The 14,620-nt window shown below is 44.0% G+C and overlaps 3 protein-coding genes across 3 annotated transcripts; 2 read left to right on the top strand and 1 right to left on the bottom strand.

Annotated features, from left to right (window-relative positions):
* Positions 1 to 352: 352 nt before the first annotated feature.
* On the top strand, positions 353 to 739 carry LOC310812835 (histone H2A; the record flags this gene model as incomplete). Its single annotated transcript, XM_083681547.1, has 1 exon — positions 353 to 739. One exon carries the CDS (start codon positions 353 to 355, stop codon positions 737 to 739), a length of 387 nt encoding a protein of 128 aa, XP_083537673.1.
* Positions 740 to 1,698: 959 nt separating this feature from the next.
* LOC310812832 (histone H3.2) lies at positions 1,699 to 2,109 on the top strand (the record flags this gene model as incomplete). The annotated part of the gene is made up of 1 exon (XM_083681544.1): positions 1,699 to 2,109. One exon carries the CDS (start codon positions 1,699 to 1,701, stop codon positions 2,107 to 2,109), a length of 411 nt encoding a protein of 136 aa, XP_083537670.1.
* Positions 2,110 to 4,517: 2,408 nt separating this feature from the next.
* Positions 4,518 to 12,779, bottom strand: arsh (arylsulfatase H). Its single transcript, XM_083681535.1, has 11 exons — positions 12,773 to 12,779; positions 11,386 to 11,535; positions 10,970 to 11,091; positions 9,723 to 9,845; positions 9,330 to 9,532; positions 8,822 to 9,042; positions 7,627 to 7,763; positions 7,113 to 7,247; positions 6,791 to 6,950; positions 6,474 to 6,595; positions 4,518 to 5,807 (listed from the first exon to the last, which is right to left on the bottom strand). The coding sequence occupies exons 1-11, from the start codon at positions 12,775 to 12,777 to the stop codon at positions 5,440 to 5,442; spliced, it is 1,746 nt and encodes a 581-aa protein (XP_083537661.1). The 5' UTR covers positions 12,778 to 12,779; the 3' UTR covers positions 4,518 to 5,439.
* Between the last annotated feature and the right edge of the window lie 1,841 nt (positions 12,780 to 14,620).

Genomic DNA, 14,620 nt, shown 5'->3' with positions numbered 1-14,620 from the left:
GGGATAGCCTGATGCACTTCACAGTTTAGTATATTATGTATAATAATAACACACAGTCGTATAATTGTGTATACTATGTGGGACGAGTTTGATTTGAACTTTGATTTCTGGCGCCAGAGGGAGACTCACAAAGACAGAATGAAACAGTTGTCCATCGCTGGGCGGCGGGAATGCGCGCGCGTCTCCTCTCAGTCTGGATTAGTCAGTCGCTCGTGGATTGGATGAGGTGTCATCGGCCCGGTGGCCAATGAACGCCGGTCAGGGCGTGCTATAAGAACGATATTTTACACATATGAGTCCTATATCACACTATATTCTTCACCCGTCACGAAATCCATCTAAAGTCTAAAATATGTCAGGAAGAGGTAAAACCGGAGGCAAGGCCAGGGCCAAGGCAAAGACCCGTTCTTCCCGCGCTGGACTGCAGTTCCCCGTGGGTCGTGTGCACAGACTTCTGCGCAAGGGTAACTATGCCCAGCGTGTGGGCGCTGGTGCACCGGTCTACCTGGCCGCCGTGCTCGAGTACCTGACTGCTGAGATTCTGGAGTTGGCTGGCAACGCCGCTCGCGACAACAAGAAGACGCGTATTATCCCCCGTCATCTGCAGCTAGCCGTCCGTAACGACGAGGAGCTGAACAAACTCTTGGGCGGTGTGACCATCGCTCAAGGTGGTGTACTGCCCAACATCCAGGCAGTGCTGCTCCCCAAGAAGACCGAGAAGGCCGTTAAAGCCAAGTAAATGTGCGTCTTCGACTCGACTATTCAACCCCAAAGGCTCTTTTAAGAGCCAGCCACTTGTCTCTCGGAAAGTGCAATGCGTTCCTTCATCCTTCTCTCTCAAACTGTTTGTGTGCGCTATGATTAACTAAGGCTAGCTCATGTTATGGGGAATAGGACTGGCTGTAGTCTGCATGCTGTCGCCTTTCATTCCACGGTCCTATCGTGCGCCCACTATATTCTAGCGAAGAATAAAATACAATTGCACTACCTTTTTATATAGGGTATTGTATGATGGATGGTCTTGTTTGGCCATAAGCACACACATATTCACATTCGGCCTCAAACCTGACGCATCTGAGAAGGGAACATTGTAAGCTATAGCTGGGCACCTTGTTCTTTGTCCTAAGAAAAAGAGCGGTATCATCTGCCAGTTGACTAATAATGATCGATTTTCCCAGAACATTTAGTTTTTTTTTCTTAATTTCTCATCATTCTTTATCAAAATGGACACCCAGACAGTGTATTTCTTCTAATGTTGGACTTCTGGTGGAAGGGATGTTATTATTGTATCAATCTTTACACATAGATGCCTATTGTTTGCGGGATAATAGGTGTAATAATAAACGTCATGACATAAATAAATACATAAAATGTGTGCGACTACAGTGTGACGCACCAGAGATGTAGCGAGTTTCGTCTTGCGTAAACACCTAATAGTCGCGAGGCATTATTAGAGGAGGGGGGGGGGGCAAATAAAGGAAGCGCGCCAGGGAGGGACCGGCAGGGGTTTAGGGTTTGAATTTATGGCGGGTAGGTTTGGAGGGGCTCGTGTCCAATGGCAGCAGGAGAAGGAGGTGACAACGGGCCAATGAACTCGTCAGTAGTCGCCGCCCAATCGGAGCACGATGGCGCCGGCTTTATAAACTTAACTTGGTCTATACATTATCTATACGTCTGTGATAGAAGGAAGCTATCGCCATGGCCAGAACCAAGCAAACCGCTCGCAAGTCCACCGGTGGCAAAGCCCCCAGGAAGCAGCTTGCCACTAAGGCTGCCCGTAAAAGCGCTCCGGCAACCGGTGGCGTGAAGAAGCCTCACCGTTACAGGCCCGGCACCGTGGCTCTGAGGGAGATCCGTCGTTACCAGAAGTCCACCGAGCTGCTGATCCGCAAGCTGCCCTTCCAGCGCCTGGTGAGAGAAATTGCCCAAGATTTCAAGACCGACCTGCGCTTCCAGAGCTCGGCTGTGATGGCCCTGCAGGAGGCTAGCGAGGCGTACCTGGTCGGTCTGTTCGAGGACACCAACCTGTGCGCCATCCACGCCAAGAGAGTGACCATCATGCCCAAAGACATCCAGCTGGCCCGTCGTATTCGTGGAGAGCGCGCCTAAGATGCCCAGTCGCTAACCAAAAAAATCCCCAACGGCTCTTTTAAGAGCCATCTCAGTATTTCTCTCAGAGGCGTGTTTCCATTTACCACCCGTATGGTCTTATATATCATTATATTTGACACGACTAATCTACAGGGAGCTACCTACTAACCGAAATAAATGTAGGCCTATCCAAAATAGCAAAAAGCCGTGTGTGGGTAAATTCATTGTATTGGCCTAGTAGTGATATAGTGAGGTGACGAATAAGTATGTAAATAATACAAATAGAACAAGGGCACGTCAGTTTATTCCATTGACCATGGACATAAAAACAACTTCTGATTTACTTCGGGTAAAACTTTATGGTGGCGCTCGGAGGACATCTTGTGGCCAAAATGTGGTATACAAACACTGTGTGTCTTGTCTCGTTCCCAGACACTTCCAGCCGAACGCGCGAAAGGACACACCCGTGGAGGAGCAACACACACACACACAGGAGCAACATGCTCCTTGCTATTACGTAATAACCTGGCAACATTTACCTAGTTTAACTGTACTCGCTGTTCTTCTTCTTCAGCCGGTTCACCGTTGCAAAAATCATGCATACAGATGCCAACCATCAGAAGACCATCTCTGTACGCGCAACACGTCGAACCTTGAAGCAGATGGGCTACAAAAGGGGTCCAACCCCTACTAGCAAGGTGTACCTAATAAAGTGGCCGGTGAGTATATGTTTTGTGTATATATTTGTATATTCACATAAAGGATCAAGCACACTTATTTATTTGTATTATTAGCCCAAACCCCTCATCGGAGGACATAAGTACCTTGTTTGTTTTTCCAGTTTTTCCATTTTATCTACTACACTGTAAACAATATCGTGCTTGCGCTACCTAAAAAACAACAATTCTGAGTCTTATACTGTATTTACTTTGTATAGTCGAGAACTGTAGTTTATCATAACCAGATTCATGAAATGTGTTTTATTTAAGTTCCTAATGTCATTTTTTGTATTTACATCCTACTCAAAAGGCTGATGCAAATTGTTGCCTCAATTTCCTTTTGTAAATATGAATCTGTTACTCTATTATAGGGTTCAATATGGAATTATGGGTTATTCAAAGGTGCCCCTCAAAAGAAAAAAAAAATCACTTTTTTCTGATAGTGTTCCACAAAATTCCTCAAAGGCGAATAACCGTAATAGTTGGACTTGCTGAATCATGCCCACTAATTGTTATTGCTCATACTTATTCATATTATTCCAATTCTTCAGATTTTTTGGCATACTCCTCCTACAGCTTTTAAACTATTCACACCAATCCAACTTTAAGCAAGAATTTCGTTGTACAGGGAAACATGTTTTCTACATGCAAACTCTTAAATTTGAGGGAACGGCAGCAGTTGTCAAGCTGTCAATGATTAAATATTGATTTTAAATATTTAGCTTGAAAACTTTTTTAACCTTGGGGTAAACGTCCACAATCAGTTCAGGGTCTACTGTATGTGAACTGTTTTGTCCCAAAATTAAGAACTTTTAAAGTCAATATTTTGTCATTTACTTTGCCCAAATAGTGCAGTTTGCCAGGTACATATAACAGGTCATAATTTAACTCCTGCCTTTTTGTTAGTACAGTCACCCTGAACTTACTGTAGACGTTTCACCCCAGGGTTAACTAAGTTTTCAAGTTAAATATTTAAAGTCAATATTTAGTCAGACAGTTTCAACTGGTGTCCTTCCAAATTATGAGTGTCTCCAGTTGTGTTTACCAAGGCCTACATGCTACAGTCACAGTATGAACTTTCATAGTGTATATATGAACAATGATGTAATTTGTGGGCTTGCTTCAGGACGTCCAACTATTGTTATTAGTGGGCTTGCTTCAGGAAATCCAACTATTGTTATTGCTCATACTTATTCTTATTAGGTGGACTAGCTTCAGCAACTCTCCAACTATTGTTCTTCAACATACTTATTTGGTGGGCTTGCTTCAGCAAACCTTTTAAACTCAAACTTAAAACTCGAACATCTTTCTAACCTTATATCTATCTAAACCTTCAACTACCTAGCATCATTCTTTCATCAGTCCCTACTGCTTCACTCAGTATAACCCACACTGGTTAACCTCTTAATTGTTTTGATCTTGCTATACCTCCCCTCTCTCATCTATCCATCCTCTTTCATCATGTATCCGTTCATCCATCCAATCAACAAAACAACCAACCTATCAAATGTCATGTGTTGCTCATTTAACTTGGTTACAGGACTCACTCATGTCACTCACTCCAGCTCTAACTTTTGGTCCTTGGTCTAAAATAGAGAAAGACTTGCCTCAGTTTCCCGTACAGTGTTCATGATGTTTACCATTAGAGATCAAAACTACCCTGACTCCATAATTCAACAGCAAAAAGCAGTGCAGTAGAAAATAATGTTTATTGTAGAGATAAAGAGATGGCAGAGGGCATGACTGCAGCTCAATTCAACAATCAAACTATTTGAGAATATCAAACTGACAACAATGAGCAAAACATGATTGAAAACATGATCAAATGAATTAATTGCCAGCTAATTCATAGCTCCTGCTATAAAAAATCTATATCAAAAGTTCTTTAAAAAAATCTATATTTGAAATCACAAAATGGGACAGGATGGCTAACAATGGTGATAACAGATTGAGGTATTCTCTCTGTGGAAATTAATGATCACATTATGTACAACTGTCCAGTCATATTAAGTGTTCAATCAACTGTAAAGCAGTTATTATACGATCCACTCAAAATACAGTACTTCATATTTAATTTTCACATTTCTCTGGAATGCTGTGCTGTTTCCTACAGCAAATGAACATAGTTGTACGTAACTGACTGTTCTGAGGTATGGGAGGGTCCCAGGAAGCCCTGTAACCACTGGCTCTGGCTATAAGGGCTTTTCCCCTCCTATTGAATTCCTTTTCCACAGCAATATTCAGTTTCGCGATTTCAACGGTACACGTTGATTGGTTCAAACAATACATGATCCAAAAGGAGCACGCCCTTTTTTTATTAAAGGTTTTTTTTTTTTTTTTTTGGAGTGGGGCAGTCCAACTCTGCACAAAGCTGTGAAACTTGGGCGAGGGCTGCATAAATAAGCAAACATGATACAGTAGCTAAATTGCAAAAGGGGGGTCACCCAATTGGTATAAAGTCAACCCCCTAATTACCAACTTGCTGTGCCGACAACCTCAAAGCATTGTGCCCAGACGGTATAGGGCATGGTAGCTTGTTAGTGAAATGTCTGTATAGATTATAGCCACACCAGGTTAGGTCCCAGGTGCACAGCAGAACTGTGTGTGTGTGCCCGCGTGTGTGTGTGTGTTAGGCCTGTGTAGAGTTCTCTGTACATCCACAGAAGGGGAAGGTTCCACAGCAGGGCTGTAGCCAGGGCCTCCACAGGATCTTCTCCCAGGAGAGTTGCAGCTCGGGGGTGTGTGTGTGTGTGAGGGTCCTGCGGTGCAGGTCCCTGGCCCGGGCCGTCTGCTGCAGGACCTCTGTGTAGCGTGGCTCTGTGTCTAGGGTGAGGGGGCGTGTCTCAGAGGGGTCACTGTGGAGGTCAAAGAGCAGCGGGGGGTCGTGGTGGGTCACGTGATCTCCATCACACAGACACACCTTGGTGTCATAGCAACCGCCCGTGCCAGGGGGGTAGAAGTTTGGGGTGAAGAAGTGAACCTTGAAGATGGACTCACCTGGAGGGAGAGACACACTCACGTAAATACACACACACACACCAAGAGAGAGACACACTCACGTAAATACACACACACATATACACACAGCAACATAGACCCGTGAATCAACCGACGTGTGAGTTGGTGTGTGTGCAGTGGCGGAAAATGGACCAAACTTATTCACTTGAGCTAAAGCGGAACAACAGCAAAATATAGAATGTGTTATTGTTCCTAAAACTCCCAGACTTAGTGTTTGACTGTTTTGGTCCAAATTAAGCGCTTTCTAATATCTGGTGTCGTGGTTGAACAATGGCCATTACGTGCTTATTTCACTTGGACACATGTCTTGGACACATGTCGCCAATATTAGAAAACATAGTATATGTACATTTTCACATTTTCTGTGCAGCCAGAGATGGCAGCAAGTGGCAAAACTACATGCTGCACCTTTAAGCAAATTGCAGATAAAAAATAAACATTATATAATAACAATCGAGTACTCTACGTTTTGGGAGGCTAAATCAATTGTGAAAGGAGGCGTATTCATTCGACATGGTAAACATGTGTCACGGGTTCACAATTGTAGATTTTCTTTGAGCCATTGAGCTGTTTTGTGTTTATCTGTTTATATTGATTTTGTTTTTTGCAGGCGAGTGGCAAGGCCTCCCAGGTGGACATACTCACTCCCTGGTGGGCGCCAGCGTACAGCGTTGAGGTAGACGCCACAGTAGTGGAACATGAACTGATGCTCCGAGCGTTCTGTCCTCCCCTCCAACAGAGGCATCAGGTCATACCCATCCAACAGCCTAAAGAACACACACACACACACACACATCAGGTCATACCCATCCAACAGCCTAAAGAACACACACACACACACATCAGGTCATACCCATCCAATAACCTAAAGAACACACACACCCATGCACACACACACACCAGGTCATTCCTATCAAACAGTCTGAGGATAGGACACAAACACAAACACACACAGACCCTACCTGTCAGTGTGTGTATCACCGGCCATTTGTGTCAGTGTGGGGTACAGGTCCATCAGGCTGGTAGGTTCATGTACCACCCTCCCTGCAGGCAGCCTGCCCGGCCAGCGGAAGATGCCAGGCACCCTGATACCGCCCTCCCATCCACCCATCGCCTTGCCACCTCGAAAGAACAGAACAGGAAAGGAAAGGAGAGAGGAGTAAGTTACGTAGTAGTGTGAGCTTGTTTTGCTGGAATGACCACATCTTACAGTGGTCATAGCCTCTGAAGATGGCTGACTGTGTGTGTGTGTGTGTGTGTGTGTGTGTGTGTGTGTGTGGTTACCTTTGTAGATTCCATTCCATCCTCCTTTCTGCCCGCGTGCGTCTGCGTCCTCAATATGGCCGCCATGGTCGGAGGTGAAATACATCAGTGTGTTGCTTGCCAGTCCAAGACGATCCACTACATCAGTCATCCTGCCTGTTGAAAAATCATAGAAACATCATTCATACACATTATAACGTGTATATTAAGTCTATGGCATAATAATCACCACCTTATCATTATTATTATTATTATTATTATTAATGATAATATTATTGTGTCATAGGCCCTAAATCAATCAATCAATCAATCAATTGCAGATAGTAGGTCTCCAGGATAACTAAAAAATATAATTCTTCTAGAGACAGATCTCCCTCCCTCTCTTCACCCCCCCGCCCCTCCATCCATCCCCCTGTAGACATTGCTCGGTTGAGGACGTGAGTCCACCCGCTGATTATTGCTGCAGGGGAATGGCGTTCGTGTTTGGTCCTTACAGCCTGCTATTTGCAAATGATTGAATGGGCCTCTGTGTTACCGATGATGTAGTCCACCTCCTCCACGTTGTCTCCGTAGGGACCGTGACGGCTGTTCCCCTGGAAGCCCGGGGAGGAGAAGAGCGGCGTGTGCACGTGAGCCAGAGACAGGAACAACAGGAAGGGCCTGTCAGCATTTCTGAGGTCATAGGGAAGAAAGGCATGCAGGCACACGCACGCACGCACGCACGCACGCACACACACACACACACACACACACACACCATGCGCACAAAACACACACACACACACCATGCACACACACACAACATCAACAGGATGTTGGACAGAACTGCAGGAAATAGTTACACACACTATGCTGGAGTGAACTTAGGAACTTGGGCGCCTGTTTAAAAATTCCACCGCGGACTCGCTCCGATGAAAAAAGTAACTGGGGAGACGAAGTACCAGTTAAACTCAACGACATCCCTGAAAAGTAAAATTCTAAGGACATGGCGTCATATAAGGTTAGCTATGCGGGATGCCTCTTTCTTTCCGTGGGGCTCAGTCCGAGAGAAGGTAGGCAGATTGTCAGTGTTCTCAACATCTCAAACCATACTTCGCTTCACTAAACTGTCTTGGTTACTTTTAACGAAAGAGCAACAACATGTTTTCACATTGCAGGGACATGAAAATACTAAATCGAATTCAGTGGGTAACAATCTGGGACTGGGTCATAGTCAGTTAGAGGCCTGGTTCTTATTATTGCTGCTATTTTATTTTATGCCTTAAATTTTGCTGTCTTGTACATTTGTTTAGTATATATTGTATATTCTTTAGTATTGTATATATTTACATTGGTTGGCATTCTGCGGACAGCAAAGCAAGAATTTCGTTGTACAGGGAAACATGTTTTCTACTGTGCATATGATAATAAACACTTTGAATCTCTTTGAATCTTGAATCTGAATCGTTTCATTTGAAACCTGGGAAATAACTAAATCTCCCTCTGATGTGACAGTATTACTATTGTTATTATTATCGTCATTACTGCTGCTACTTACACTACACCCTCATGCACCACTACTGTCACTGTTGTATTCTACTATATTATATTGTAGATTTATTGATTATTGTTGACTGTTATTGATCGAGTAGTAAGATTCCGACGCATTTCACATACACAATACGATTTGATTTGACTGTCAGATATGCAGTCAGTCAAACAGTCAGATATACAATGTCACTGTGGTCCACCTTTCTATAAACCTCTCGGCCTCTCCCAGCAGCCTTTGGGGCAGGGTGTCCAGGGTCATGGGTTGCTCAACCACTTCCTGGTTCCTCATGATGATGCAGTTCCAGGTTGCCAGGAGTTCAAATGGCACGAACCACACGGTGAACCCCAGCATACAGAGAGAGGTCAGCGCCCCGATGACCGTTAGACTGATCTCCATTAGTCCACACACACGAACACACACCTGGAACCGCAGACAGAAGAGTCAGACTTGGCAGACTCATGAATGCCGTGTTAGGGGTGCTAGGTGCTAAATGCTGCTGTCCTCAGCGCCAAGCTGTGGAGATGGAGCTGCTGCTGCTACTACACATTTCTCAAGGATCAAACACACACACACACATACACACACACACACACACACACTCCTAGAACCAGATACAGAAGGATCACACATACACACACACTCCTAGAACCAGATACAGAAGGATCATACACACACACACACACACACACACACACAGACCTACCCACCAGACTGAGCAGAGCCAGGCCACCCAGCAGTGACAGATCCCAGAGTGCGTCCTGCAGGTCACTCAGGACGTCCCGGCCCTCTCCCGCCCGGCAGTTGTTAAACAGAGTGAAGGGCAGGCCGTAGAAGTAGTCAAAGCCGTGTGTGTTGGGGTGGTGGCAGTGGTCGCCCCGCCGCTCACAGTTAAGACCCAGGTGCCACTTCCCTACACAGGTATACAGGACAGAGCTGTGTCTAAGTGTGTGTTTGTCGCTGTGAAAGGTGTGTGTGTGTAGTGTGTATGCAGGGTTAGTGTGTGTAGTGTGTGTGTGCATTACCTACAAGGCCGGTGGTGTAAGTAGGGTTAGTGTGTGTGTGTGTGTGTAGTGTTAGTGTGTGTGTAGTGTGTGACTCACCTACAAGGCCGGTGGTGTATCCCTGCTGCTGTAGTTTCTTGGCAAAGGTGGTCTCAGTAGAGGGAAGACCCCCTGACCCTCCCAGAAACAACAACACCTGCACACGACCTGTGCTACCCAAGCCTGAAACCCCCCCCCCCCCACACACACACACACACACACACACACAACAATAACAGTGCTGAGACATACATATACTGTGTGAGGTGTGTGTGTGTGTGTGTGTGTATAGTATTTGGTCCCATATCCATTGCACGCCGTAATTGCATCAAGCCTGCGACTCAATGAACTGTTTGGATGCATTTGCAAAGTGTTCTGGGTCGTGTCTTCTGGGTCATGTCTTCTGGGTCGTGTCTTCTGGGTCCTGTCTTCTGGGTCGTGTCTTCTGGGTCGTGTCTTCTGGGTCATGTCTTCTGGGTCATGTCTTGCCCAATGGTAAATGCGAGCCTGGTGCCACGAGGGGGCTTGAATGTTGTGCCCCCTCAGTTTTGCGCACAAATAATTTGTATAAATCTGAAACACCTTGTCATTTTATTCGCTCCACAAAGTTAACTGTCTCAAGATCCGCGTGTTGCTCCTTCCACATCCTAAAACAAGGCTTATTTGACTGGCTTTGGCTGGAATCTGTCAATCTGACGTGAGTTTGAACCAGCGCTGAAGGTATGTGTCAGGTCGTCAGCTACATGGTTTGAGTAAATAAACCTACCTAACTACCTACAGTAAAGAACTAGTCAACTAATTATAAGCTATAGATGTTTGTAGATCTTTCAGGATAATAGTTTGAATCATTGATTTGTCAAGTCGTTCAAATCTCTGTAATGCATCACAGTAGCCAGCAGAGGGCCAGCTGTCGATGGCGGCAAACACATTGTATGTCATTGAACGATAAATTATCCAACCTGTGTTATGACCAAGCTCAAAATAGTTGTGCCCCCCTCAGAAATGTCATGCCCTTAGTTACTTTCCCCTGGCCTGGGTGAGTGAATGGTGAATGATGTCTGGAGACATTTCTTGCAGAGCAGATGATTCTGAAGACTTCCGAAGTCATTCTTATGCTGCCATGATTTAGAAAAACAATAATTAACCATGAATAATGAGGAGTGAAGTTACAGAGGTGAGACCAAAAGATGCTAACGTTACATCAGCACCACAAACGGGGCAGGTAAGCATGTGTTAATCTAGCCTATAGTATGTGTGTCTGTGTCTGTGTCTGTGTCTGTGTGTGTGTGTGTGTGTGTGTGTTTCACCTGAGCGCAAGGCGTAGCGTCCCGTTAAGAAAGCTGCTCTGCTAGGGGTGCAGAGCGGTGCAGCAGTGATGTGCTGAGTCAGCTTCACCCCCTCTGCTGCCAGCCTGTCTATATGGGGAGTCCTGAGAGGAGGGAGTGAGAGACATGTTTTTTTCAGTCAGAAAAACGCACAAGGTTTAAGACTGCCCCCTGTTAGTTAAGCAATGCATAATGTCTGAATTCCCGAATTCCCAGAGTGATTTAGAGGTGATCGGCACTTCCTCTTTTGAATAAACTGTGAGCATTAGCTGAACGCCGAAAAGCCTGAACACCGCAGTCTGGATAAGAGTGCGATGTTTTTGCACCATTTGGGATTACTCTTGCAGAATTGTTCTCAGAACCTCTGTAGAAAAATGGGATCCAGGTCGCAGGGTTACCTGATGGTGTCATTGCCGTAGCAACCCACATCCCCGATGCCCAGGTCGTCCACCATCATCAGGACAAAGTTGGGCTTCCTGTCCGTTTCCGCCCGTGAGAGGTCACTTCCTGTGGCGAGGAGGAGCAGCAGGGGCACCAGCAGGCGGGGCCTGAGGGATAGTAGGGTTGACACAATGTTAGAGGCAAGTAGTCTGATACTAACCACCTCCTCTCTCTTTTTTTGTTTTTTTTACGGGGTGTTACCTGACTGTTACATCTGTGCTTGTCACCGAGTTCAGATTGTAAACTGCGCAAACTGTAAAATCACATCTGCGCCACATGTCGCAAGGAATAGCAACTTCTGGCCCCATTTGTGAGGCTTATTACTTTTGACCTTTGGATGTTGAGGAAGCCTAGTCACAGATTGGGGGGGGGGGGGGGGGGGGGGAGGTTAAATAATGACCGTGTCTAATTCATTTCCCGATGTCAGTCACCATTCCCGAAAGATGGCCATCGGAAAAAAAAAAAAAAAAAAAAAAAAAACTCGCATTCACACCAGCTTCCCTGTCATGAACATTATTTTTCTCAAACTCATCGTATTAATCATCCTATTAATCAATACTATTTAATAAAAGGTTCGAAATGTCACAAGTTGACCACATCACAGCCAGGTAAATGATCCACGTCGTGCCTATGGCTGCCAACGTATACAGTAATAACCCAGTGACGAATGGGGCGAAGCAACTCCAAGACGACTCTCTTTACACCGATATACAATACCGTATGTCCAGAGGTCGAATGCTCTTAGATAAGACAAGGCAGTCTGATTACATGGAAGCAAAGTCTAAGTAACAACGGTGTATTCTTGCAGAAGTCTAGTCTTGTTACTTAGAGAAAAGTCGTATTACAACGAAACAAGTGTATGATGGAGCGCCCCTCGTGTGAATGGATGACAATTAGTTAAATGTATATGACTGAAAAGTTAACGGTTGTAGCACTTATTTGATTAATTTCCAAGGAATTGACAGTATTAGGCTACTTGAAAAACAGTTAAAAAAAAAGTAAATAAAAAAAAAAGCGTTCTGATGTGCGCTCTCCTCTTTGCACCCTAGTATAACGTGTTTTTTTTTTATTTATTTTTTTATGATAACCTTTCATTTTAGACGCAGCATCACGACGTGAATAGGCGCCACCTCGAAACTCCTAAACGATCTCTAGACACGTCGTTCAACCGTTTCGTCAAACGCATCCCAATGGTGTTGGAGATATGTCGTGTCACATACGAACGGACAGAGACCGATCCTGGTCCCCCTCCCCGACTTAATCGTGGGGGGGGGGGGAATTATGCATGTGTAGACCTATGTGTGTGAGGTTATGCTGGTCAAGCGGTACGGATCTTCGCCTTACCCCATTGTCACACACACACCAACGAGATCCGAAGTTGCAAAAGAAGCCTGAGGCACACGGACCCAGATACACTGTGTCTGCATTACCGTATTGACGGGAAGACGAACGAACATCAACAATTATATGCACTGAAGGAATAAAACGTAAATGTTCAGAAAAAAAAACATATAAATCCTGACATGGACTTGACTACTGATAAGCTTTAAATTAGTATGTACTCTGAGCGTTTAACAATTTTAAAACACAGGATTTCCTGTATATTCATGACTGTTTAAAGGAATAGTTCATGATTTTGGCCATAATTGGGCCCACATTCTGTTGAAATTTGATTATTAATTTGATTATTGTTTACTTTAACGCCTTGTCATGTGTAGTATGTTATTCTGAACTATGATCTGAGCATACCCACACAAACCTTAAAAATGTTACCTATCAAATGGCATCCTGCTTTTGCATCTGATCATCATATTCCTAATGTTATAAGCAGTTTAGTTAAAAGGTTAAACCATATTTTTCACCTACCTGGGGTGTTAGGGTTCGACAAGACACCTTTTTCGTTCCTATTCCTGTGCTTGAGCAACTCTGTGTGTCCATCCATTCCAACATTCACTGACAAAAAAATGAATTAACTCATCATTTTAAATCCCGACAGGCCACGACAATACAGCTTCACCTTCATCTGATGTTCAATAATCCCACCATAGACTGGAGGGAGCACCTGTCCTTATTCAAGTAAGACCGCCCGCTGTGTCGCGGATTGGAGGACAGCATTTGTTTTTTTTATTCTTACAGAGACATTTTTATTTATAAGCATGAGGTCATTTTATTGGTTGGGTTGAATTGTTAGGTTGTGCACAGCTACGGTTTAAGGTGTACACTACAAAACAGAATATATATATATATATATATATATATATATATTTGTATTTGACATGCTTTTGCATGTGTGTTTTGTACAATTGTTTATCCTACTGTTGTAAGGAAAATATATTGTAGTGTAATATATATATATATATATATATATATATATATATATATATATATATATATATATATATATATATATGATATCTGATCTGGGCGACTTGATTATTATAGATTATACATTACACCTGTTTCCAATTACCATCTATGACGGAGTTTCATAAAATATAGGCTCTTTCACACATAGTTCCTAGTAAATTACTGGGATAACCTTTCAGGCACCGCTAGTGATTTTCACTATTCACACATGCAGCTCCATTCAGGAACATTTCCGTCTTGCGCCTTTCACACATGCATGGCAATGCCGGAATAGATGCGGCAAGGGACAGTCCAGCAGATGGCGGTAATGCAACACTTACGGATGCCAACCGCCATAAAACTCAACGGAAGAAGAGGAAGAACGCGTGAAACATGCATTTCTAGACCAACAAAAATGTAGCGATTTTTTCGCTACTTATTTTGCAAGTTTTAGTAAATTGTGGGCATACTACAGAATTACTCTTACTTGATAATTTGTCAGCTGTTTGTTCATGAGATATATGTTATACACAGCCAGACAGGGTTCTAAACGTGTTGCACATAAATGAGCTGTGTTACTTCAAACCATTTGGTGTTCAAATGAAGTGTGGAATGACAGATTCCTCCCTCTATGTTGTTCCTTATTGCCGTGTCATGCAGACCTGAGGTCAGTGTTTTAACGTGGTTTTGTCCCCATGAGATGTTTAGAGATTTTGGCCTGACATGGGAGCTGAAAATAAAGTTGCTAAATGCATTATTTTGTGGTAACTTGTGATTTTTACTCACGTAATGGTAATTGAAAAAGCAATATTGAAAACAAATTTGGTTAGATGTGATTTGACACTA

The sequence above is a fragment of the Argentina silus genome (assembly GCF_951799395.1).
Source record: "Argentina silus genome assembly, chromosome: 12".
In the NCBI taxonomy this organism is placed as follows: domain Eukaryota; kingdom Metazoa; phylum Chordata; class Actinopteri; order Argentiniformes; family Argentinidae; genus Argentina; species Argentina silus.
The sequence above is the reverse complement of the archived record's forward strand: the minus strand, read 5'-3'. Positions and strand labels throughout refer to the sequence as shown.